Source organism: Xenopus laevis, chromosome 7L (assembly GCF_017654675.1).
Source record: "Xenopus laevis strain J_2021 chromosome 7L, Xenopus_laevis_v10.1, whole genome shotgun sequence".
Lineage (NCBI taxonomy): Eukaryota > Metazoa > Chordata > Amphibia > Anura > Pipidae > Xenopus > Xenopus laevis.
In genome coordinates this window covers 2,140,564-2,168,404 of record NC_054383.1, presented here as the reverse complement: position 1 = coordinate 2,168,404, position 27,841 = coordinate 2,140,564, and the positions used below count along the sequence as shown (strand labels likewise).

General features: G+C 40.4%; 1 protein-coding gene across 2 annotated transcripts in view; it reads left to right on the top strand.

Annotated features, from left to right (window-relative positions):
- Window positions 1–27,841, top strand: part of tcf7l2.L (transcription factor 7 like 2 L homeolog) — a 152,845-nt gene that overhangs the window by 33,302 nt on the left and 91,702 nt on the right. For both annotated transcript variants that reach the window (XM_041568442.1, NM_001090397.1), the window contains 1 exon segment: window positions 8,186–8,242. In XM_041568442.1, coding sequence (XP_041424376.1) covers window positions 8,186–8,242 — 57 coding nt within the window.

Here is a 27,841-nt window from a genome sequence, read left to right as displayed (position 1 = left end):
CGAACCGATTTGACTTCGACCGCAGAATACCCAAATTTGATGAAAAATTTGATGAAAAAAGAATTTGATACTGATAAATCTGCCCCATAGGAGTAGCAGGAATTCTGAACTGAAAACTCAGTATTATTATGTGTTGTGGGACTGGTTGTTGGTTCATTAGAAACCAATGAGACTATTGGGTCAATGGAATATTCACTTAATTACCTAAAACTTTACCAAATTCTCCCCAGGACGACCCTGTGTCCCTGAGTAGATTTGTCACTATTAGTGGTTCACCTTTGAGTCAACTATTAGTAAATTATAGAATGGCTAATTCTAAGCAACATTCCAATTGGGCTTCATTATTTATTTATTTTTTTTAGATTTTTTTTTAAAATTATTTTCCTTCTTCTCCTGACTCTTCCCAGCTTTCAAATGGGGGTCACTGACCCCGTCTAAAAAACAAATGCTCTGTAAGGCTACAAATATATTGTTATTGTTACTTTTTATTGCTCATCTGTCTATTCAGCCCCTCTCCTATTCATATTCCAGTCTCTTAATCAAATCGATGCATGGTTGCTAGGGGAATTTGGATCCTAGAAACCAAATGGCTGAAATTGCAAACTGGAGAGCTGCTGAATAAAAAGCTGAATAAGTCAAAAACCACAAATAATAAAAAATGAAAACCAATTGCAAATTGTCTCAGAATATCCCTCTCTACATCCTACTAACAGTTAATTTAAAGGTGAAGAACTCCTTTAACTATTGTGGGATTTGTAGTATTATTATTAAAACTAAAGGGCCTGGCATTTCAGAGGGGGAGCGGTAAGTAATGAAACACTATATAATATAATAGGACGGGTGCAACTGTCAGTTTCCAGAGCCCTTGTGTGTTCCCAAGAGATCTGGGAGCACCAGGGTGAGGGGGGCCATGTGTTTTTTATTTTGCACATTAGACTCTTTTTTTTTTTTGCTGGAAGCTCCCCAGCCCAATTCCGACACCAGCTAATCAGGTTTGTGCTCATCATTCACGTACACTGGCTTTATAGAGCAGCGAAAATCAGTTTGTGTTCCAGAGAGCATCGGGCCTGTCTTTGTTCAAAACCCCTTAATTCCTAAAATGTAATTTAACCCCCCCCCCTACACTTTCACCTTGCAGAGCTCCATGTGAATTACCCTTGTTTTGTTTCACTGGAAAATGCTCCCATTTACCATCTCTTTTAAAGAGACACTGCTCATGGCACAGGGGCAGCCAAGGCCTCAGTATTGGGGTACAGCAGATGGTATAGGGATGCACCATTGTACCAACTGGATAAAATCAGCCTCCAGGCACAGTAGGTAGTCCAGTAGGTAAGTGCCAGTGGCACAGCTATTACTAGTGTCTGTAAACTGCAGACGGCTCTTGAACGGAGTAAAATAATTGATTTCTGTTGCTGTTTTTGGACGACCAAAAGAGACCTGCAAGCCTCATTACGGGGATAAAGAGGAAGGCGTCATTACTTTGATTAATCAGTTCATTTAGTCGGGCACTGGCCAGCGTAGTTGGGGCTCTTGAAGCCGAAGTAAAGCCCCTTTTCTTTTTAAATCCTGCCCTAGACGCAGCTTGGGGCCAATCAGCAGCAATTTCTTCATTCGTAAGGAAAACAGTTTTCATCGGTTCGGCAGTATTTTTAGCTGATTGGCCATGGATGTATTAATGTAGCCACGAGTGTTAAATCAGGCGACGTCCGAATAGTAACCCTGTCGCCATTTACTTTATAGCTATTTATTGTATAGGTATGGGATCTGTTATCCAAAAAGCTCTGAATTATGGGATGGCCGTCTCCCGCAGACTCGATTTTATTCAATTAATACAAAAAATGATTTCCTTTTTCTGTGTAATAATAAAACAGTCACTTGTACTTGATCCCAACTAAGATATAATTAATCCTTATTGGAAGCAAAACCAGCCTATTGGGTTAATGTTTAAAGATTTCCTAGTAGACTTAAAGGACCAGTAATATCAAAAAATGTAATTGTTTTAAAGTAATAAAAATATAATGCAGTGTTGCCCTGCACTGGTAAAACTGCAGTGTTTGCTTCAGAAACACTACTATTGTTTATATAAATAAGCTGCTGTGTAGTAATGGGGGCAGCCATTCAATGGAGCAAAAGCTCAAGTTACACAGCAGATAACAGATAAGCTCTGTAGAACATAATGTTATCTGTTATCCATTACTTATCCTGTGCCATTTAGCCTTTTTTCAATTTCCGCCATTGCTACAAAGCAGCTTGTTTATATGAACTATAGTAGTATTTCTGAAGCAAACAGATCAGTGTTACCAGTGCAGGGCACCAGTACATGATATTTTCTTTACTTTAAAACACTTTCATTTTTTGGTGTTACTGGTCCTTTAAGGTATGAGGATCCAAATTACAGAAAGATCCCAGGTCCAGGGCATTTTGGATAACAAGTCCTATACCTGTACAGATATAGCCAGAATTATCCCAAGTGTAATATCAGGCTACACCGTTGGACTGGGGGGGAGTCCAGGGCCCATTGGAGCCGCCATCTGATTGCCCCCCTAAAATTTGCCTATGACCTGATAGAAATAACCTGAAATTCTTTCAAGAGTAATAATTCTTTTGACATCCCTATTCCTCTTTTGTTCCCTTCCTCTGAAACCAATGATGTCACTGTGCCTTTATTGTGCTGTGACATCATCATGATCATCATCATTGTAGGAAGTCTCTTCTTGAGCCCCAGACTACTAGTCAAACAGGGTCATCTGCTGGAGTCTGAACAAGAATATAAGGAGAGGAGGGGGGCGACAACTTATTCTCTCTCTCTCCGTGTAGCCCCTGGAATCAAGTCTTCAAAGCAAAATGCTAAAGGCTTTCTCTGGAATCATTGGTTGCACACTTATATCTACTCCCTGGATCCATCATGGGCCCCTGTATGGTACCTCTGTTTAGTAGCCACTTATATCATTTATAGTGTATATTTAGGGAGTCTAGCCAGTGTATGTCATTCTCTATACGCTCAATTGATGTATTCCACAGCACTTTAGTCCCTGCACCTGCTGAGCTTACAATCTAACTTCCTTAGACAAGGCAATGTCCTTAGGAGTGGATACAGTATGTCAATATGTTTTTGGCGTGTGCGAGGAAGAAACCCAGTCAAGAGAACGCACCAACTCTATGTACATAGCACCTTGGTCAGAATCAGTTTTAAGGCCTGAGTGCTCGGCAGCCCCAATTCTAAACCCAAATTATTCTGTAACCTCTGCAACAGCCTTGAATAGGTTGTAACAGTGACCCCATTTCCCTATACTGTATTTGGGTTTTAGGAAGTTTCCGGTGCCACCATGCAGCCCCCAATCCGGCTCTTGTATATTCCCACCGCACCCGACCATGAGGAGGCGTCTGATTAGCCCCTTCCAGAATTGCTCTCAGATTTAATCTGTGGCTCTGGGGTACATCACAATGGATTTCTCCGGTTTTTATCTAATAAAGTCTAAATTAACAGCTGGTTTGGTCTGAAGTCTCCCAAGATCTGACTGAGGGATTAAGGGCCACTCTCCAGCGAGCCAATCTAGTTTCATTTATTTCAGCTCCGTCGGAACGAATCGATGGCCGTTTCTTTTGAACATAAATCTGTAATCGCTCGCTGCCCCAAGATGCCAATCTGACGTCCGCTCTCTTTTCCCAGAAAAAAAGGGGAAAATGAACGGCAAAAACTTTGCCTGACGCCACATTATTTTATAAGAATTATAAGAATCCAACGTTTTTGTATCGTGTTACCCTGTGATACGATGTTGTAATGTGGGAAGGTGCAAGACTTGAAGATGAAATATCTGAGGTCCGCGTTCTGTTCTCAGCGCCAGGGGGTGGGACTTTATCAGTGGGCGGGACTAAGCTCTGGCAGATGATACATTCTTCCAAGCGGTGATACTTAAGTTGGCCATAGACGTAGAGATCCGCTCGTTTGGCAATGTCGCCAAAAAAGCAGATTTCACCCCAATATGCCCACATTGAAGTTGGAGATATCGGACTGATCCGATCGTGGACCCTACGGCCCAACGATTGGATCATAATGGATCTGATAGGGGCGGTCAGATCGCGGGACTGCATAGACGCACAGATGTGACAGGATTTTTTAACCTGCCCCATCGAGATCTGGCCGACTCAGTATGTCGGCAGCTTTTATTGGCCCTTGTATGGGGGACTTTAGTACTAGTGATGTGTGGGCTGGCCAGATACCTGCAGTACTCGTTGGTCGGGCAACTTTGGGCCGACCTCATTGCTCCTCTTGTGAGTAGTGGGCGGGTTTGGGTTGAGCTCTTGTGCCTGCTCTCCTCACCGCGACCTTGGATGCCGCTTCCCACTTCCTGTTTTATAGTCGCACCTGTCCCGCCCCTTTTGTGATGTCATCTGAGGGTGGCGAGGGTCTATAAATGGAAGGGGGAAGTCGGACAGGTGCGGGTCCCGGTTGAGAAAAACTGCAGCTCACAGGCAAAGGCCCAGAGCAATGGCCACTCCCCGGGAGAACAGAAAGAGGAGTTTTAAAGTTTTACCATAAGTTGCACGATAGGGCGACAAGTTGTAGCAAGGTTCAGTAATATCTGGTTTTTCATTTTATTTTGTCATTACTTTGAACTTGAGTATGTAACTGAGGCACCCACTGAATCCCACCAACTGTCACTTGTAATCCAGATGACATATTCATACAAGGAGGATATTCCAAGTGATATCTAAGCGGCCTTGGTTATAATGACTGGATCAGCCTTTCTGGACATGGTTCTGTTGGATCTTATTTGTAAGCAACACTTGGAATCTTAAAGGGGAACTAAACACATACGAATCTGTTACAGAAAGTAAGCCCCGGGGGTCATTATTATCTCGGAATCTGAGATCTATAAATCTGGAAACATAAGAGGTGCCAGTGCTCCACCTCCTGAACCGATGCCAACTGCCTTATTACCTGGTGTAGGGAGAGCAGCACCTACAAACCTACTCACAAAGCCATTCCAGAGCACCTACGTACAAAGCCATCGTACAGCACCCACCAACTAATGCATCAAGCTATCAAACCCCACCTAATAACTAAGCACAAAGCCATAGAGCTCCTACAATTTCTGTGTCCCTTACAATGATCTACCTTTAAAGGGAAAGTTAACTGCATTTTCACTTCTGATATGATGTGTGCAGTGGTTTCCTATTGCACAGTGGTGTAAATACATGTTACTGGGCCCCACAGCAAATAAACATATTCAGAGGTCTTCCTTTTTTACCAATATGTGTTAAAATTGCTCATTAATTAGGACCCCTATACCCTCCTGGGCCCCCTGCAGTCACAGAGTCGGCTTCCTTTGTTACACCCCTGCATTTGGTCTTTCATTATTATGATTATGGTCTTAGGTGGGACTTGAAGTTATTTCTGCTGCATTCTGGGCATTACTATGCTCCTGTCCTTAGCAACCAGGCAAGGTTCTGCATAACAGAACAGAAAGAAAAAATAATATAATAACGAAGACCAACCGCAGTTAAATAATTACCTTTGTCTTTGATGTATCCCTTTATTTTCACACTACTTGCCATGCCCCGGGCCCCTGTGCTCAATGATATAACCTGACAGTGGCACATACCCACTTATAGAAGCCCAATCCATTTACTATATATTAATATAAGATGTTAAATTGTCAAAATAAATAAAATGCCGGGACCGACTGCAGCCAAGTAATACTTGATGTCACTTTAGTTCCCCTTTAGGAAGTCAGTATTGTGTTTGCTGTTGCTTAGATCCATCCAACATGTGAATTCTGTCGCTCCCAGAATTCCCCAATGCCTCGTGGCTGTCAGGGAATGCTGGGAGTTGGAGGTGATGGTCCTCTGGGTTTTAAAATGATATTAGTTTTCATTAGTTATAAAGTACTTACCATAAAATGTCATGAAAGTGTTCAGTTGCTCTGCCATCTAAACTGCATCAGTGATGAAGGTGGAGGATCCCATGGCCTCAATGTATCTGTAATTAAAATGAAAGTGATGTTTTATTAAGGACTGGTGCCCAGTATAGACCTGCAGGGTTTTAGGGTGTCATCTATGGAGGAAAATAGCACCAACGTCTGCAGCTGCTGCACTGGAAAGGGAAAGTAAACATTGTAACTTGATGTATTTCTCTCACTGCTGCTGTCAGGCTGTGGCTTTAAAGGGTGGTTCACCTTTAAAGTTAAATTTTAGTATATTATAGAATGGCTAATTCTAAGCAACATTTCAATTGGCCTTCATTTTTAGTTTTTTCTTTTTTTTTTAATTTTTGCATTATTTGTCTTCTTAATTTGACCATTTTCCAGCTTTCAAATGGGGGTCAGTGACCCCCATATAAAAACAAATGCTCTTTAAAGGAACAGTTCAGGGTGAAAATACAAACTGGGTAAATAGATAGCTTGTGCAAAATAAAAAAAGTTTCTGATATATTTAATTAGCCAAAAATGTAATGTATAAAGGCTGGAGTGAGTGGATGTGTAACATAATAGCCAGAACACTACTTCCTGCTTTTCAGCTCTCTAACTCTGAGTTAGTCAGTGACTATAAGGGGGGCCACATGGGACATAACTGTTCAGTGAGTTTGTAATTGATCCTCAGCATTCAGCTAAAATTCAAAAGCAACAGTTATGACTCATGTGCCCCTCCCTCAAGTCTCTGATTGGTTACTGCCTGGTAACCAATCAGTGGAAAGCAAGAGAGCTGAAAAGCAGGAAGTAGTGTTCTGGCTATTATGTTACACATCCACTCACTCCAGCCTTTATACGTCACATTTTTGCCTAACTAACTATATTAGATACATTTTTTCATCATCTATTTTATCTCCTTACCCAGTTTTTATTTTTACACTGAACAATTTCTTTAAGGCTACAAATGTATTGTTAGTGTTACTTTTTATTACTTATCTTTCTATTCGGCCCCTCTACTATTCAAATTCCTGTTCCGTATTCAAATTAATGCATGGTTGCTAGGGTCATTTGGACCACAGCAACCAGACGGCTGGAATTGCAAACTGGAGAGCGGCTGATTAAAATAACTCAAAAACCACAAAGAATAGAAAATGAAGACCAACTGCAAATTGTCTCAGAATATCACTCTCTACATGATGCAAAATGTTAATTTAAAGGGATACTGTCATGGGAAAAAACGTTTTTTTCAAAATGAATCAGTTAATAGTGCTGCTCCAGCAGAATTCTGCACTGAAATCCATTTCTCAAAAGAGCAAACTGATTTTTTTTATATTCAATTTTGAAATCTTACATGGGGCTAGACATATTGTCAGTTTCCCAGCTGCCCCCAGTTATGTGATTTGTGCTCTGATAAACTTCAATCACTCTTTACTGCTGTACTGCAAGTTGGAGTCATATCACCCCCTCCCTTTCCCCCCCCCAGCAGCGAAACAAAAGAACAATGGGAAGGTAACCAGATAACAGCTCCCTAACACAAGATAACAACTGCCTGGTAGATCTAAGAACAGCACTCAATAATAAAATCCAGGTCCCACTGAGACACATTCAGTTACATTGAGAAGGAAAAACAGCAGCCTGCCAGAAAGCATTTCTCTCCTAAAGTGCAGGCACAAGTCACATGACTAGGGGCAGTTGGGAAATTGACAAAATGTCTAGCCCCATGTCAGATTTCAAAATTGAATATAAAACAATCTGTTTGCTCTTTTGAGAATTGGATTTCAGTGCAGAATTCTGCTGGAGCAGCACTATTAACTGATTCATTTTGAAAAAAATGTTTTTTTCCCATGACAGTATCCCTTTAAAGGTGAAAGACCCCTTTAAGCAGTCATTCCAATTGATTGATAGAGGCTCAAGGCAGGGACTCCTCCTTCTTCATCCCTGATGCAACTCAGTTTTGAAACATGGCCGCCTCCATACAGAGACCAAACCGGCTGAATATGCCCAGAATGTTGGAAGGAAAATCTATATTTATAATTAATAAAGGCCGACTTGTATATTTCACCCCGTTCTATCACCCATTAGCCCCAAATGTAACAAATAAAATCAGATTGAAAAATCCATCTTCTTGCTTTTTTATGCTTTTCTGTTATTTATTTTGGGTTGAGCTGAATAGGAAATGGGATTGTTTGTACTGACATATGTTTCTGTTTGTGCATGTAATGTAATTGGAAGCGCTCAGTGCCATGCTTACGCCAGTTTCTTCTTCATCTTAGTGCGTGAATGTACCACTAGATCTGCATTTAGCCTCTTGTTGCAGCCCTTTCATGCAGGTAGGCCACTTTCAAAATAGGCTTGTTGCTATGGTGAATAATAGAAGTAGCTTTCTGTGTGGGTAACCTCTGTCTCCTACTTGGACTCTCCATTCTGCTCTCTAAAAAACAAATTTAAAACTGGGGGAAAATAATCGTTTAGTTATAGTTACAATGTAACAAGTAGTCTGGTTTAGAGCGGCTCACAAAGTGTCCCCAACATCTTTATATGTATTCATAGAGAAGGAATGTTCTGGGCACACAATAAGTTATACCCTCATACTGTACTGTCTAAGGGAATCAATATGGCACCTCCTCCTCCCATATGTATAAATACAAATATACAGAGAAGGAATGTTCTGGGCACACAATAAGTTATACCCTCATACTGTACTGTCTAAGGGAATCAATATGGCACCTCCTCCTCCCATATGTATAAATACAAATATACAGAGAAGGAATGTTCTGGGCACACAATAAGCTATACCCTCATACTGTACTGTCTAAGGGAATCAATATGGCACCTCCTCCCATATGTATAAATACAAATATACAGAGAAGGAATGTTCTGGGCACACAATAAGTTATACCCTCATACTGTACTGTCTAAGGGAATCAATATGGCACCTCCTCCTCCCATATGTATAAATACAAATATACAGAGAAGGAATGTTCTGGGCACACAATAAGCTATACCCTCATACTGTACTGTCTAAGGGAATCAATATGGCACCTCCTCCTCCCATATGTTATAAATACAAATATACAGAGAAGGAATGTTCTGGGCACACAATAAGCTATACCCTCATACTGTACTGTCTAAGGGAATCAATATGGCACCTCCTCCCATATGTATAAATACAAATATACAGAGAAGGAATGTTCTGGGCACACAATAAGTTATACCCTCATACTGTACTGTCTAAGGGAATCAATATGGCACCTCCTCCTCCCATATGTATAAATACAAATATACAGAGAAGGAATGTTCTGGGCACACAATAAGCTATACCCTCATACTGTACTGTCTAAGGGAATCAATATGGCACCTCCCTCCTCCCATATGTATAAATACAAATATACAGAGAAGGAATGTTCTGGGCACACAATAAGCTATACCCTCATACTGTACTGTCTAAGGGAATCAATATGGCACCTCCTCCTCCCATATGTATAAATACAAATATACAGAGAAGGAATGTTCTGGGCACACAATAAGCTATACCCTCATACTGTACTGTCTAAGGGAATCAATATGGCACCTCCTCCCATATGTATAAATACAAATATACAGAGAAGGAATGTTCTGGGCACACAATAAGCTATACCCTCATACTGTACTGTCTAAGGGAATCAATATGGCACCTCCCTCCTCCCATATGTATAAATACAAATATACAGAGAAGGAATGTTCTGGGCACACAATAAGCTATACCCTCATACTGTACTGTCTAAGGGAATCAATATGGCACCTCCTCCTCCCATATGTATAAATACAAATATACAGAGAAGGAATGTTCTGGGCACACAATAAGCTATACCCTCATACTGTACTGTCTAAGGGAATCAATATGGCACCTCCTCCTCCCATATGTATAAATACAAATATACAGAGAAGGAATGTTCTGGGCACACAATAAGCTATACCCTCATACTGTACTGTCTAAGGGAATCAATATGGCACCTCCCTCTTCCCATATGTATAAATACAAATATACAGAGAAGGAATGTTCTGGGCACACAATAAGCTATACCCTCATACTGTACTGTCTAAGGGAATCAATATGGCACCTCCCTCCTCCCATATGTATAAATACAAATATAATATACAATATAACTGTATTATGTAAAAAAAAAATGTTTTTTTTAAAGGGAAGTTTATGTTAGCATGATGAAGCAATCACATTCTAAGGAAATTTGTAATTGTGCTCATTTATTATTTTACATGTTTATTTTATTTTATGACACTGTTTTATCTACAGTTTCAGGTTTGGAAGTTTACAGGTATTTTGGGCATATATTTAGTTTGGGGAGGAGCTAAGGGCTTATAAAGTCTTTGCTGTATGTAAAAGGTTAAGCGGGGTAAGAAGGGTCCTACAGCTTCAGTGCAAATGTTTCAATTGCCCCACACCCTCACAATTTATTAGGAAAGCTTCTCATATTAAGGGGGGGCACATAGAAGATACACTCCCTGTAGCCTGGCTGTTATTTTTTGGTTTTATTCAACATCACTACTTGTTCTTGGAAGTTCTACTAAGTGCCCCCACCTCCAGCTTCTAACACACGGAGTCTGGAATGGAATCTGGGAAATTCATTTTGAGCATAAAAATGTCATTGGGATAAGAAAAGTTTCTACTTAAAAAGTCACCAAAACGCCAGGATTTCTTGGCCTTTCCTGCTGGTGTAAAACATGTTTTTTGTCTGAGTATAAATAAAATGAAAGGAGTGTCGGAGCTGCTCAGTGATGGCTGCTGGGATTGTTCTTGTTATGTAACTCACCCCAAACTTGTTCTTTAACATTGTAACTGATACGTTTCACCTCCCAATGAATCGCTCAGAGACAAGTGAAAGTTCTACTAGTGTTCCGACCGCATTCCGATGAAATCACCGGCTTCTATATCTCTCCCACACCCTCTCATCTCTCCCATTATATAAACATCTCTCCTGTCCTTTCACTTTCACCCACTCAGTCTGGAGAATACAGTTATTGCTTAGCCGCTAGCTGAGGTTTATTGTATATAATTATTATATATAATTATTGTAATTAAGCCACATCTACTGTCTCTACTGACATTTTATACCCTTGTTCAAGGTCCAACATTAGGTTACAAGGTTACAGATATATAGAAACATTGGGGTGTCACCCTGCTATAGTTCCAGGGGTACCCAGGGTACAAATAAACACTCACCCCAAATCTCCCCCTAATTGACCTTCAGACTGGGCCCCCTTAGCTCATAACAAGGTTACAGATATATAGAAACATTGGGGTAACAGTCACCCTGCTATAGTTCCAGGGATACCCAGGGTACAAATAAGCACTCACCCCAAATCTCCCCCTAACTGACCTGCAGACTGTATAATTACTGTTTATATGTCCCTTAAAGTGGCAAGTTGTCAAGTCCTTCTGTGCCACCCAGTTCAATTATCCCCTTTGTTAATTTCGCTGCCCTTCTCTAGACCCTCTGTGCCTTTTGGGAAGTCTGGATGCAGAACTGCGCTGTTCTCAGGGTTCAGTTGAATAAATGATTTACACAGAAAGCAGAATTACGTTGGTATCCCAGGAATTTAGACAATGAAAACTCTGTTTACAGTTTATTTCCCTCCAGTAAAGAAAAAAAAAAAACCCCCCACAAGTATCTCTTGTGCCCGTGTCACATTTTTTGGTGTGTATTTAACGCACACATTTATTTTAGCTGCATTTCTTCCCAAGCTCTGGTTCCAGCAGAGATGATTGTGTAATGTTCACAGAAATGAGCCAAAAACGGAGTAGAATCCAAATTTGGCCTCAAAACAAACCAGAATATTTAATACATTGTACAAGTGATCGGAGGAGCAATGACAGTGACACAGAACTATATGGCCAGTAATAACAAGGAATGGATGGATATTTGGGAATTTGCTTAGAAAAAGAAGCAATTTGCTGCAGTTTCCATTTAAAGGAGAAGGAAAGGCTAAAAGTAAGTAAGCTTTATCAGAAAGGTCTATATAAATACACCAGTAACCCCTCAAAGTAATGCTGCTCTGAGTCCTCTGTCAAAACAAACATCACATTTCTTTCCTCTATTGTGTACTCATGGGCTTCTGTATCAGACTAACTGTTTTCAGCTTAAACCTCCAGGGCTTGGGCTTGAGCATGCTCAGTTTGCTCCTCTCTCCCCCCTCCCCTCCTGTAATCTGAGCCCAGAGCTATGAGTGAACAGGGAGAGACTCAGGCAGGAAGTGATGTCACACCAAGCTAATATGGCAGCTGCTATCCTAAACAAACAGAGAGCTTCTAGAGCTGTTATAGTAAAGTATTCTGCAGAATGCAGTATTGTGACTACTCTATTGGCAATAAACTGCTTTGGTAACTTTCCTTCTCCTTTTTAGTGATGGGAAGAGGAAAATTTTTTTACTTCCTTGTTTTCTGACAAAAAGTCACACAATTTCCCTCCCTGTCCCTAATTTGCATATGTAAATTAGGATTCGGTTCGGCCGGGCAGAAGGATTCGGCCGAATCCTAATCCTGCTGAAAAAGGCCGAATCCCAAACCGAATCCTGGATTCGGTGCATCCCTACCCAATAGTTCAATCTACCAGAAACTAGTAATGGGCGAATAAATTTGCGAAACTGGAACGAAAAATCCACCAGGTTGGAAAAATTTGGGCGCTTGTCATAATAGTCGCGCACATAAACATTGTCATGCGTCAAAATTATTCGGACGCCTGTTGACTTTAAAGGGGTGATTCACCTTGAAACTAACTTTCAGTATGTTCTAGAATAGTTAATTCTAATCCGCGTTTCAAATGGTCTTCATTATTTATTTTGTATAGTTTTTGAATTACTTGCCTTTTTCTTCTGACTCTTTCCAGCTTTCAAATGGGGGTCACTGACCCCATCTAAAAAAACAAATGCTCTGTAAGGCTTCACATTTATTGTTATTGGAACTTTTTATTACTCATCTTTCTATTCAGGCCTCTCCTATTCATATTCCAGTCTCTTATTCAAATCAATGCATGGTTGCTATGGTAACTTGGACCCTGGCAACCAGATTGCTGAAATAGCAGCTGCTGAATACAAAGCTAAATATCTCAAAAACCACAAATAATAAAAAATGAAAACCAATTGCAAATTGTCTCAGAATATCCCTCTCTACATCATACTAACAGTTAACTCAAAGGCGAACAACCCCTTTAATGCATTTGGCCAAATAGGCGTGTGTATAACAATTGACGCAGGCGTCGAAATTGATGCGCACCAAAATGATGTAGACGCCCAATGCATTTCGCACATTTTTCACCGTTTTGCGGATTTCACTGGAAATTCACAAATTTTACGGCAATCGAAAACGGGACAAATTCGCCCATCAGTAACCCAATTACCCCATCCCTGCAGGTAATTGCTGCCATTGGAGGCCCTTCAGTGAGTCACATGACAGGAAGTGTGTTGTGCATAGGAGAATAGGAAAAGCTTTATATGGGCTGTATAGTTGATTGGGGTTTTGCATATATTGGTTACTGTTCATTTGATATAAATCAATGTCTGTTCCTGATTGACTGTCCCTCGTGGTGCAACCTTGTGGCTCTGAGCTCGTCTCTCCCATTAAATTCCTCCGATGAAAGGAGATTCAGAGTTAGTGAAAGAGCTTTTGTCTGCGAGGGTCATGTTGGGTTTGCATCTCCAGAGGAAGGTTACAGGGTTACATGGGGACAGACAAGAGCAACACAAAATGCTGAACCAGCAAACTTGGATCATAGATTTCCAGACAAGCCTTTTAATATTCCATAGAAGACGGGGCTGCCATGTTTGTTGTAGGGCTATACGAGTCGATGATCTGATAACAAGACCAGCGGAATATATTCCTACATCAGTTATTCTCTTATAATGAATAATTTGAATATTTTGTAAGAATTCATCACACTCTTGGTATAATGGACATTGCTTTGGATTTAAAGGGGTTGTGCACCTTTAAATTAACTATTAGTATGATGTACAGAGTAATATTCTGAGCTAATTTGCAGTTGGATTTCATTTTTTATTCCAAATTCCCCTAGCAACCATGCACTGATTTGATTAAGAGACTGGAATATGAATAGGAGAGGACTGAATAGAAAGATGAGGAATAAAAAGTAGCAATAACAATACATTTGTAGCCTTGCAGAGCATTTGTTCTTTAGTTGGGGTCAGTGACCCCCATTTGAAAGCTGGAAGAAGTCAGAAGAAGGCAAATTATTCAAGATATATAAAAAGAAATAATGAAGACTAATTGAAAAGTTGCTTAGAATTGGCCATTCTGTAACATACTAAGGGGGTTACTTATCAAAATCCGAATTTATCTCATTATTTTCTGAAATATACTCCAACCAAATATGCACAGGTTATTTCCCCTTATTTATCAATTAATTTTCACAAAAAATGTGCAGGAAAAAATTAAATCACACAAATTTTTTTTACATTTTCCGTTAAAATTTTGCCTGAAAACAGCAAAATCTTCGGATTTTTGCACGATACCCAGTGCAGATCAGGATATCTTTGCGACTTCTCCCATTGACTTATATGCAACCTCTGCAGGTCTGAGAGACTGGATTTTTGGATTTAGACTTTTTCCATCCCTGGGGTATAATAAATCCTGAAAAATTTAAGGTGTTTTTTTCACTAAAAATTTATATTTATTTATATATTGAATTTTTCAGTTTATGGCATTCGGACTTAAAATTGAAGATGAACCACCACTTTAAGGACCCAGAACATGATGAGTGTCAGCTTAAAGTCACAGCAGTTAACTGCATTGCTGAACTGCAACTTCCATATATTGAGGAGGGGGTGTAATTTAACATGAGGGTACCATGGTGGGTCACATGATAATAGAATTAGATGCAGACAGTTTGCAGTGGCTGATACATTAAAATAAGTGTAAGTGCACTTTATGTGGATTGAATGTCAGCAGTTGAGCGACTAGTATATAAAATAGCTTTACTTGCCCATAAGGGGTATCATTCCTGCTCCTAACCTGTTGCCTGTTATAAATAGTAGCACAAAGTACTGTTCTAGCCCCAGAGCTGCTGCCTATGTAGAACAGTAGAGAAAAGATATTTCTGGTTCCATGGATAGTGCCTGTGCTCAAGATATACAAAGTATCTCTCTTGGCTTAAAGGGATACTGTCACGGGAAAACATGTTTTTTTCAAAACACATCAGTTAATAGTGCTGCTCCAGCAGAATTCTGCACTGAAATCCATTTCTCAAAAGAGCAAACTGATTTTTTTATATTCAATTTTGAAATCTGACATGAGGCTAGACATATTGTCAGTTTCCCAGCTGCCCCCAGTCATGTGACTTGTGCTCTGATAAACTTCAGTCACTCTTTACTGCTGTACTGCAAGTTGGCGTGATATCACCCCCTCCCTTTCCCCCCAGCAGCCTAACAACAGAACAGTGGGAAGTTAACCAGATATCAGCTCCCTAACACAAGATAACAGCTGCCTGGTAGATCTAAGAACAGCACTCAATCGTAAAATCCAAGTCCCACTGAGACTGATTTAGTTAAAGGAAAGCTATACCCCCAAAATAAATACTTAAGCAACAGATATATCATATTTTGATATTTATATCATATTAAGTGGCATATTAAAGAATCTTATCAAACTGGTATATATATTTAAGTAAATATTGCCCTTTTACATCTCTTGCCTTGAGCCACAATTTCGTGATGGTCTGTGTGCTGTCTCAGAGATCACCTGACCAGAAATACTGCAGCTCTAACTGTAACAGGAAGAGATCACCTGACCAGAAATACTGCAGCTCTAACTGTAACAGGAAGGGATCACCTGATCAGAAATACTGCAGCTCTGTTTATTGGCTCATGTGACCTAAGAAGTATAGTTTGTTTGGTTTGTTTGTGTGCACAGTGAATACAGTGAAAGTGCAGGCACAAGTCACATGACAGGGGGCAGCTGGGAAACTGGCAATATGTCTAGCCCCATGTCAGATTTCAGTGCAGAATTCTGCAGGAGCAGCACTATTAACTGATGTGTTTTGACATGTTTTCCCATGACAGTATCCCTTTAAGGTGAATAGTATACAACACATCTTCCCTTTGTATCAGTTCTTTCCCTTACTCTCACTCTTCAGACTTTCAGTGATACATTTATCTATTGAGACTCAGCAATGGGGCTTCACTGCTAGGCCCTGGCACGTTGCTGGATTATGGAGATCTCAGTGTTATTGAGTGACGGCGGATTAAATGACCGAGTCCTCGGTGCGGTGACAGATTCCATCCGCAGGATATCGGGGGCTCAACTTATTATTAGACTTCCCCGTTCGCAGCCAACATGGATCTCAGCTTCACGTTCAGCCACTTTTCAGTCTCTTCCTCCAGGGTGTTCAGTTTGTCCGGCAGACCTGAAGGAGAACTGACTTCTGCTACATTGTTTCAAGAGTCAGAACCAGAAAACACAAATAGAGAAACGAATCCTGCTTTCAATTGCAATTGCAGTCATACATTTCTACAGCTATTACTGTTCCCTCTTTAATTTGGCGCATGCTGCAGCCTGCACTGCTTTGTATACAGCCATGCATCTGAACAGTGTTGCCTTTGTACAGTAGCACAGTGGAAGGGAAAGAGTTAATTGGCAGTTACTGGATAGCTGGGTCGGTGCTCCTGGCCCACATTCTCCTACATTCATGGCCAATTGGTGTGTTGGTGGCCCCCGGCGTGTGTCTGTGGAAATGGGGGACTAAGGGAATCTTCAGTAAATACCGAGGGAAATTGTCAAGGGAGCAATTAGCACTAAACACAGAGAGCTCGTTCTGATCGGTCTAATGAGAAAGCTCTTTGGGAATGGGGACATTTGGCATTCAGACTCTAGGAAATGTCTCAGTGCCAGCACAGTTCTTGGGTACAAATACTCTTACACACAGGGCTGTGCATATATATAGACACACACGGGTATAGCACATATTTATATGCCGCCATATAGAATAATACACAGGAAGTGCAATGTTTCCTGTTTGGTTTAGTTTTTATGCTGTTTAGTTCAGTATTTTCTTGTCTGTTCATCAATTTATGTATTTTATATCTATTGGGTAACTGTTATACAGATCTGTGCAGCCACTGGGACAGAATGTTCTGTTATACAGATAGCTAGAATCTCAGCTGCCATAAAGCAGGACAGGACTGCTGCTTACAATGGGGATCAGATAGGATCTGTGCAGCCACTGGGACAGAATGTTCTGTTATACAGATAGCTAGAATCTCAGCTGCCATAAAGCAGGACAGGACTGCTGCTTACAATGGGGATCAGATAGGATCTGTGCAGCCACTGGGACAGAATGTTCTGTTATACAGATAGCTAGAATCTCAGCTGCCATAAAGCAGGACAGGACTGCTGCTTACAATGGGGATCAGATAGGATCTGTGCAGCCACTGGGACAGAATGTTCTGTTATACAGATAGCTAGAATCTCAGCTGCCATAAAGCAGGACAGGACTGTTGCTTACAATGGGATCAGATAGGATAATCTGATGCTAAGATGTTGCCTATGAGGAACAGAAACATAAAATATCCCTCCAGTCCACTAAGAGACAGTTGCCTATGGTGACTATTATATAATGTGTATTTCCTTGCCCTGAGCTACTGCTTGGGGTATATATAGAGAGGAACGATTTTTATCCTTCTGATTTCTTTTTTATCGGGGATGTTGTGAGCCCCTTGGGCACAGCTTTTTGCGGGCTCACGTTTTATAACCAGGGCACCCGTCTGGGTAAACTCGTGGGTATCATCCCTTTCCCCTCGCTCCTGATTCTGCAGCTTAGTTTTAGCACCTCGGCAAGTAGATCCTCTCCACCTCCTCTTGGCCGGGATTTTACCATATATCACAGGCTTCTGGGCTAAGAGCCGGGGACTATCCCTCACCGCACTGGCAGCCTTTGATCTGTCGCTTTGGAGGTAACATCAAAGGAAAGGCTGAGAGAGGCTCCCACTGTATGAAGCTCAGCTAATAGTCTGTCTATGGAGCGGCGGCCGCATTGCTGAAACTGCACTAAGCAGCCATTTCATTCCCAGCAAAATGCACCACCGACCAATCGCATTTTGTTTTCCCTGCGCCTCTCTATTTGCAATGTACGTGTTAAATATTCCTTCAGATGTCGCATTGGATTCCCTTCATTTCCATTCTTCCAATAACCGGATAGGTTTTATTTTGGGCCTGGTGTGTGAATAATTGAACTTATAGTTAATCTAGTTATAAAGTGGGATCTGGTTGCCATAGTCAGGGGGGGGGCTCACCTGGACGGGAAGCGAATCTCATACCTGGAGTCATTATATACCAGAGTAATTGCACATGGAGACTAATTAGGTCTTCCAAATGGCATTCTGATTGGTCGCTATGGGTTACTATGCCAGTGCCGAAATTTGCTTCTGTTTTGTGACTTCTATTCTGACATATATCTTACTTTTCCTTTAAATGCTAATTCATGTAAATGTTGTAGACCTAATAACCATTGAATCAAATGGGATCTTCACCTCACTTAAAACTGGATACCATATTAGTGGCAATTAGTTTGAATGTATATTCAGAGCTGCAGAAGAACCAGTACAGCCTGCAGCAGGCAGTTTTTATGATTCAGATCTGGGCCCGGTTCTGAAGCCAAGTCACTGTATCAGGGGACCTCATCTGTATTCCTAAATTACAGGAAACCCTCATTTTGTCCAATACACTGATAAACGGCTTCATTGGGGCTTCCCCAAACATGAGCATTAAGGATAAGGATGTTCTAATTAAGTGGGGATGCCCTTAAAGGGATGGACATCCAAAATTAATATTTTTAGCTTTTAGTACAATTTAGGCACTTGGGTAGTTACATGTGACCCAGTGCCACTCAGTTTTATGTGACAAAGCATATCCCTGCTGAGAGAGTGACAAGACGGATCCAGGACTGTAGAGGGCCCAATTCAATGGGCTGCTGAATGATGTGATATCTGTTTACAAAGTTATATGTCAAAAAAAAGAAAAAATGAAAGCCAATTGAAAAGTTGCTTAGAATTAGCCATTCTATAACATTAAAAGTTTACTTAATGGTGAACCAACCCTTTAACATCTTCATATCCTACTGTCTCCATCTTGTCCTACTGTCTCCATCTTGTCCTGCTGTCTCCATCTTGTCCTATTTTCTCCATCTTGTCCTACTGTCTCCATCTTCCTCTACTGTCTCCATCCTATCCTGCTGTCTCCATCTTGTCCTACTGTCTCCATCCTGTCTTACTGTCTCTATCTTGTCCTACTGTCTTCATCTTGTCTTACTGTCTCCATCTTGCCTTACTGTTGTCATCTTGCCCTACTGTCTCCATCTTGCCCTACTGTTTTCATCTTGTCCTACTGTCTCCATCTTGCCCTACTGTCTCCATCTTGCCCTACTGTCTCCATCTTGCTCTACTGTCTCCATCTTGTCCTACTGTCTCCATCTTGTCCTACTGTCTTCATCTGGTCCTACTATCTTCATCTTGTCCTACTGTCTTCATCTTGTCCTACTAATTTCATCTTGTCCTACTGTCTCCATATTGCCTACTGTTTTCATCTTGTCCTACTGTCTTCATCTTGCCTACTGTCTTCATCTTGTCCTACTGTCTCCATCTTGCCCTACTGTCTCCATATTGCCCTACTGACTTCATCTTGTCCTACTGTCTCCATCTTGCCCTACTGTCTCCATATTGCCCTACTGACTTCATCTTGTCCTACTGACTTCGTCTTCTCCTACTGTCTCCATCTTGTCCTACTGTCTCCATCTGGTCCTACTGTCTTCATCTGGTCCTACTGTCTTCATCTTGTCCTACTGTCTTCATCTTGTCCTACTAACTTCATCTTGTCCTACTGTCTCCATATTGCCTACTGTTTTCATCTTGTCCTACTGTCTTCATCTTGTCCTACTGTCTTCATCTTGTCCTACTGTCTCCATCTTGCCCTACTGTCTCCATCTTGCCCTACTGTCTCCATATTGCCCTACTGACTTCATCTTGTCCTGCTGTCTTCATCTTGTCCTACTGACTTCGTCTTCTCCTACTGTCTCCATCTTGCCCTACTTTCTCCATCTAGTCCTACTGACTTCATCTTGTTCTACTGACTTCATCTTGTCCTACTGTCTCCATCTTGCCCTACTGTTTCCATCTTGTCCTACTGTCTCCATCTTGTCCTACTGTCTCCATCTTGTTCTACTGTCTCCATCTTGTCCTACTGTGAAAAGGATGCTGCAGCTTTATCAAAGGCCTGTAGAACTTGTGTGTTTGTGTGTCCAGTGACTAATTCCCCCCCTACACTGTGAAAGGATCAAGCCTATAAAGTTGTATCTGTTAAAATGCAGAAGCAGCGAGTGCTGAGATCCATTTTGCAGTTTGGCGGCTGCTTTACATGTGCATGTGGTGGGGGGCAGGAGATCAGAGGGGTCCGGCGCTCACGCTGTGAAATATTCAGCCGTGTTCAGGAAAGCGCCGCCAAATTGAAGATCGATATTCATGCAATAAAGTAATTTGTAATTATGTGTCTTCTTGAATCTGTGCCAGAGATCAGACCTTTCAGCTCCCATATACTGCCCGGCGCATATATGAATATTTAGTTATTTTCTCTCTCCCTTTGCTACAAACAGAGAGAGAGACATCAAACGTGCGCCCATGAATAATACACTCGCCCTGTGCGTCTGAACCTCGGGGAGCGTCGAGTTCCTGGGCAGAGCTCAGCGTTGCTTTCATTTGGGACTCGTTTATTAAGCAATTTAGCGTCGGACGCTTAAATATTTTTCGTAGTGGATCTGATTTGTTTTGGGGTTTTTTAGAAAAGGGAAGGTGGAAGGAGCCTGGGGGGCCCGGCAGAGCCTCTCCCTGTTGGCGGTGTGGGGCAGACCCGCTCGCTATGGTCTGGGAGCTCAGTAGATGTGATGGATTTAGCCCGAGGCTCTGAAACCTGCGGCCTGCCCAGAACCCCAGAATTACTTTCCTGCTTGCAAATCGCCTCTGGCTACTTCAGCTGCTCTCTCCTTTCTTTCTCACTCGCTTTAAAGGGAAAGGAAAGCTCTAAAAAGTTACATTTGTGTGTTTTAAAATTCTTTGGTTGGAAAAAACTTTCAGTAATTCTAAAATGTATGATCGGACAGAAGTGTTTCTCTGCATGTTAGAAAAAATATGTCTGTCTGTCTGTCAGCTATCTTTCTGCTGCTTCTATCTATCTATCTATCTATCTATCTATCTATCTATCTATCTATCTATCTATCTATTATCTATCTATCTATCTATTATCTATCTATCTATCTATCAACAATCTATCTATCTATCTATCTATCTATCTATCTATCTATCTATCTATCTATCTATCATCTATCTGTCTATCTATCAACAATCTATCTATCTATCTATCTATCTATCTATCTATCATCTATCTATCTATCTATCTATCTATCTATCATCTATCTATCTATCTATCTATCTATCTATCTATCATCTATCTATCTATCATCTATCTATCTATCTATCTATCTATCTATCTATCTATCTATCATCTATCTATCTATCTATCATCTATCTATCTATCTATTTATCTATCTATCATCTATCTATCTATCTATCTATCTATCTATCATCATCTATCTATCTATCTATCATCTATCTATCATCATCTATCTATCTAATCTATCTATCTATCTATCTATCATCTATCTATCTTTCTATCTATCTATCTATCTATCTATCTATCTATCTATCTATCTATCTATCTATCAACAATCTATCTATCTATCTATCTATCTATCTATCTATCTATCTATCATCTATCTATCTTTCTATCTATCATCATCTATCTATCTAATCTATCTATCTATCTATCTATCTATCTATCTATCTTTCTATCTATCATCATCTATCTATCTATCTATCATCTATCTATCATCATCTATCTATCTAATCTATCTATCTATCTATCATCTATCTATCTTTCTATCTATCTATCTATCTATCTATCTATCTATCTATCTATCTATCTATCTATCTATCTATCTATCTATCTTTCTATCTATCATCATCTATCTATCTATCTATCTATCTATCTATCTATCTATCTATCTATCTATCTATCATCATCTATCTATCTATCTATCATCTATCTATCATCATCTATCTATCTAATCTATCTATCTATCTATCTATCTATCTATCTATCATCTATCTATCTATCTATCTATCTATCTATCTATCTATCTATCTATCTATTATCTATCTATCTATCTATCTATCAATATCATCTGTCATCTATGTATCTATCTAAAGTAGAACCTCATTTTATGTTTTTCGGGGAATCAGAAAAAAATGGTGTAAAATTCAGGAAAATGTAAAATCAGGGAAACGTATTAAGCATAATATATAGGTGGTACCACAAAACAACAATGTAAAATGAGGGAAAACATAAAATCAGGGGATGTAAAATTGAGGTTTCACTGTATCTATAAATCATCTAGCTATCTATCTATTTATTATCCACCAATCCTCTATCTTTATTCTTTTTATCTATTGACCATCTCACTATCTATCTTGGGGATTCTTAACCTCAAATTAAGCTTCATGAACCAAAAATTAGTTTAGAACCAGGTATACTGTATGCGTGTTCCTTTAATTACCATTTTACAATGTACAGGTATAGGATCTGTTATCCAGAATGCTCTGGCCTGGGTTTTCCTGGATAATGGATCTAATTTGAATCTCCATGGCTTAAGTCTACTAGAAAATCATATAAACATGAAATAAACCCAATAGGCTGGTTTTGCTTCCAATAAGGATTAATTATATCTTAGTTGGGATCAAGTACAAGCGACTGTTTTATTATTACACAGAAAAAGAAAATCATTTTGAAATTTTAATAAAATGGAGTCTATCCATAATTTGGAGCTTTCTGGATAACTGGTTTCTGGATACTGGATCCCATAACTGTATAAAGAAATTTCAAATGATTTAAGAGTTATGGAAACCCTTATCTGTGCCCAACTTGTAGGTCAAGAATCTCATTCTTATTTCTTCTGATATATGTGTCTGTCTGTCTATCTATCTCATCCCTCTCTGTTTATCTGCCGTATCTGTATATCTATATATAGTATCTGTCTATCTATGGTATATATATATATATATATATATATATATATATATATATATATATATATATATATATATATATATATATATATATATATATATATATATACTGTATACTGTATATAATATATATATATATATATATATATATATATATATATATATATATATATAATTAATGCAGCTGTGTGTGGCAAACAATACAGCAGCCCTTTGCTCTACTTATACTTTATATAATACAAAAGCCACATAGAAGAGAGAGAAAGATTCCAAATAGAGGCATAAAACTGAATCTGAGCCAGCAGAGAAATGTGCCCTGGTGGATATTAGGGAGTTAGTGACATGTACAGAACTTCCTAGAAACCCTTCCCGTGACTTAGAACTGTGGCGTCCAATTAAAAGATGTTATGTACACTTCTGCCTAAGCAAAGCAAACTTTAATTAGCTTTATTATTGCAAAGAAGTGATTAGATTTCCTGTTCTATTTACTCCTCATCATGCCGCAGAATGAGCCGCAGAATGAGCCGCAGAATGAGCCGCAGAATGAGCCGCAGAATTGAAAAGCTGCCTCTTTAATTCTTCTACAAACCCCAATGGCCATTTTGGATTGGCTGTAGTGGGCACTAGTCACTCCGATTGGACCAGGGCAACCATTCCTGTGTGGATGTAGCATATTGGGGGCTTATTTAGGAGTAACTGTGTCTGAATATGGCAGAGAGGGAGAGTAGATAAGGCATATTGGGCTTAGAGGAAGGTGTAATTGGAGGGATATATATATATATATATATATATATATATATATATATATATATATAGTGCCTTGGGGTAATGTTAGTGATGCGGTTCCTCAAATTTCTCCATTGTTTGCGTACATATGGACAGACAGAATAATGCCAAGAGGAGCTGCGGGAAATGTATCCATTAATTAGCACACGTTTTGGTGGTAGGGCAGAAAGGTCATCTTATAATATGTTGTATAAACAAGGCTGCACATGCACCCCCATATATGATATAAGGCACTAAGTTTGCCCGTGAGCAGTGACCCATGGCAACCAATAAGATTCTCACTGGGTTTTAGTTATGTGTAACTGTCATTTCTATTGACATGCGTCTCCTTATGTTCTCTGCACCGCTGGTTCTAACTCCAAAAACAATGTAGCAGAAGCCAGTTGATCAGTAACGTAACTCCCCTCCCCCCCGCAGGGCCTGGATATGAATGGATATTGGGAAGTTGTATCAGGAGTCAGGACCAGCAGTGCAGAGAAGAGAAAGGGACAGACACAATGACAGTTACACAGAACTATAAACCCAGTGAGAATGAGGAATGAATGGATATTGGGAAGTTGTATCAGGAGTCAGAAGCAGCAGTGCAGAGAAAGGGACAGACACAATGACAGTTACACAGAACTATAAACCCAGTGAGAATGAGGAATGAATGGATATTGGGAAGTTGTATCAGGAGTCAGAAGCAGCAGTGCAGAGAAAGGGACAGACACAATGACAGTTACACAGAACTATAAACCCAGTGAGAATGAGGAATGAATGGATGTTGGGAAGTTGTATCAGGAGTCAGAAGCAGCAGTGCAGAGAAGAGAAAGGGACAGACACAATGACAGTTGCTCCAGGACTTATTCATGTAATTCTGTTGCCAGGCAGGAGCAGACAGTGAGCGGTGCAGTATTTCCATATACATGAAATTGCTCTTTTTCGCCCGGAATCAAATAGAATTTTGTATGGAGGGTCCGTGTTGCTGGAATCCCGGCTTGTTAGTAACACAGCTCCTGGGTGCATTGGGCAGTGAGAACTCAGGACAGATGCAAACGCTGGTGCTAATTGGGTGTCACTTCTGCACTTGATACATTTAGTAACAAGCCATGGAGTGTCCAGCTCACCACTACATTTCCCAGCATTCTTAGCAAGCGATGGTAATGTCATCTGCCTTCCTAGAGCAAATACTAACTCCACTAGGCACTTGCACTTTAATTATTCATGTTAATAGGACAGGCATGTAGAGGCCTGTGTCAGTTTTTTACCTTATTTGTAAGATCAAAATGAAGAGAGATGTGTGCTAATCAGGGGTGGTCAGTCGGCCCCCTCTTGCCTTATTTAAAGAGACATAATTAGCTGTTAGATTGACATTATATGGGGTTTGATCCTTCAGTCCTCACTCCTGCTGCAGGAATAGCCTCCCTTCTCCCAGGCCTCCGCCGCTCTTAATTTTTAAGTACTTTCCTCTCAAATGTAATCACTCTCAGATCATCTTTATTCTGTGAGATTCGCATGGCATTTCTTACAATAAAATCACAGCTTTACCTCTGTGGCAGTGGATATTATAATCATACACAGGGATCCTGTAGATTCCCACGTATCCATAACCATTATATTATGATTATTATGATTAAAGGGACAAAAAATGGCCTGTTGGTCCCCAGGTTTTGTTTGACTACAACAAAAAATCCAATCAGGGACAAGCACAGGAATAAATATCAGGCCAGAGGCAAGCTCGGTGATACCATCAAACCAATCAGAGAAAAGCACAATAAGGCCATCAAGCCAATCAGAGGGAAACACATTAATACCATCAAGCCAATCAGAGAAAAGTGCAATAATGCCAACCAGTGGCAATCCAAAGCCAATCCAGTAGCAGGCATAGTAATAAGCATCAAGCCAATCAGAGGCAGGGAGTGTAATAAGCATCAAGCCAATCAGAGGCAGGCATAGTAATAAGCATCAAGCCAATCAGAGGCAGGGAGTGTAATAAGCATCAAGCCAATCAGAGGCAGGCATAGTAATAAGCATCAAGCCAATCAGAGGCAGGGAGAGTAATAAGCATCAAGCCAATCAGAGGCAGGGAGAGTAATAAGCATCAAGCCAATCAGAGGCAGGGAGAGTAATAAGCATCAAGCCAATCAGAGGCAGGGAGAGTAATAAGTATCAAGCCAATCAGAGGCAGGGAGAGTAATAAGCATCAAGCTAATCAGAGGCAGGGAGAGTAATAAGTATCAAGCCAATCAGAGGCAGGGAGAGTAATAAGTATCAAGCCAATCAGAGGCAGGGAGAGTAATAAGCATCAAGCCAATCAGAGGCAGGGAGTGTAAAAAGCATCAAGCCAAACAGAGGCAGGGAGAGTAATAAGCATCAAGCCAATCAGAGGCAGGGAGTGTAATAAGCATCAAGCCAATCAGAGGCAGGGAGAGTAATAAGCATCAAGCCAATCAGAGGCAGGGAGAGTAATAAGCATCAAGCCAATCAGAGGCAGGGAGTGTAATAAACATCAAGTCAATCAGAGGCAGGGAGAGTAATAAGCATCAAGCCAATCAGAGGCAGTTGGAGTAATAAACATCAAGCCAATCAGAGGCAGGGAGAGTAATAAGCATCAAGCCAATCAGAGGCAGTGAGAGTAATAAGCATCAAGCCAATCAGAGGTAGTTGGAGTAATAAACATCAAGCCAATCAGAGGCAGGGAGAGTAATAAGCATCAAGCCAATCAGAGGCAGGGAGAGTAATAAGCATCAAGCCAATCAGAGGCAGTTGGAGTAATAAACATCAAGCCAATCAGAGGCAGTTGGAGTAATAAACATCAAGCCAATCAGAGGCAGGAATAGTAATAAGCATCAAGCCAATCAGAGGCAGTTGGTGCAACCTTACCCAAGGGACTTTCTGGAATTTAGGGAACAGTTTTTCTATTTCACACCCCCAAAGGCTTGAAATGAACCAAATTCTTTTCATCTGACACAAACTAACTGGAGGGGGGGGGGGTTTGCTGGCTTTTTGGAGATGCTTCATTGTGTTTGGGAGTTGGAGGATTTCTGATAATTTACCACAATGCCAATTGCAGTATATTACATATATGATCAGCTTTGTGTGTATTTTCCCTTTATTCATACGAAGCTTGGGGGTTATTGCTAAGTGAGGAGGCAGCACAGAGCCGTAGACCTTTCCCTTAGACAGTACAGTATGAGGGTATAGCTTATTGTGTGCCCAGAACATTCCTTCTCTGTATATTTGTATTTATACATATGGGAGGAGGAGGTGCCATATTGATTCCCTTAGACAGTACAGTATGAGGGTATAGCTTATTGTGTGTCCAGAACATTCCTTCTCTGTATATTTGTATTTATACATATGGGAGGAGGAGGTGCCATATTGATTCCCTTAGACAGTACAGTATGAGGGTATAGCTTATTGTGTGCCCAGAACATTCCTTCTCTGTATATTTGTATTTATACATATGGGAGGAGGAGGTGCCATATTGATTCCCTTAGACAGTACAGTATGAGGGTATAGCTTATTGTGTGCCCAGAACATTCCTTCTCTGTATATTTGTATTTATACATATGGGAGGAGGAGGTGCCATATTGATTCCCTTAGACAGTACAGTATGAGGGTATAGCTTATTGTGTGCCCAGAACATTCCTTCTCTGTATATTTGTATTTATACATATGGGAGGAGGAGGTGCCATATTGATTCCCTTAGACAGTACAGTATGAGGGTATAGCTTATTGTGTGCCCAGAACATTCCTTCTCTGTATATTTGTATTTATACATATGGGAGGAGGAGGTGCCATATTGATTCCCTTAGACAGTACAGTATGAGGGTATAGCTTATTGTGTGTCCAGAACATTCCTTCTCTGTATATTTGTATTTATACATATGGGAGGAGGAGGTGCCATATTGATTCCTTAGACAGTACAGTATGAGGGTATAGCTTATTGTGTGCCCAGAACATTCCTTCTCTGTATATTTGTATTTATACATATGGGAGGAGGAGGTGCCATATTGATTCCCTTAGACAGT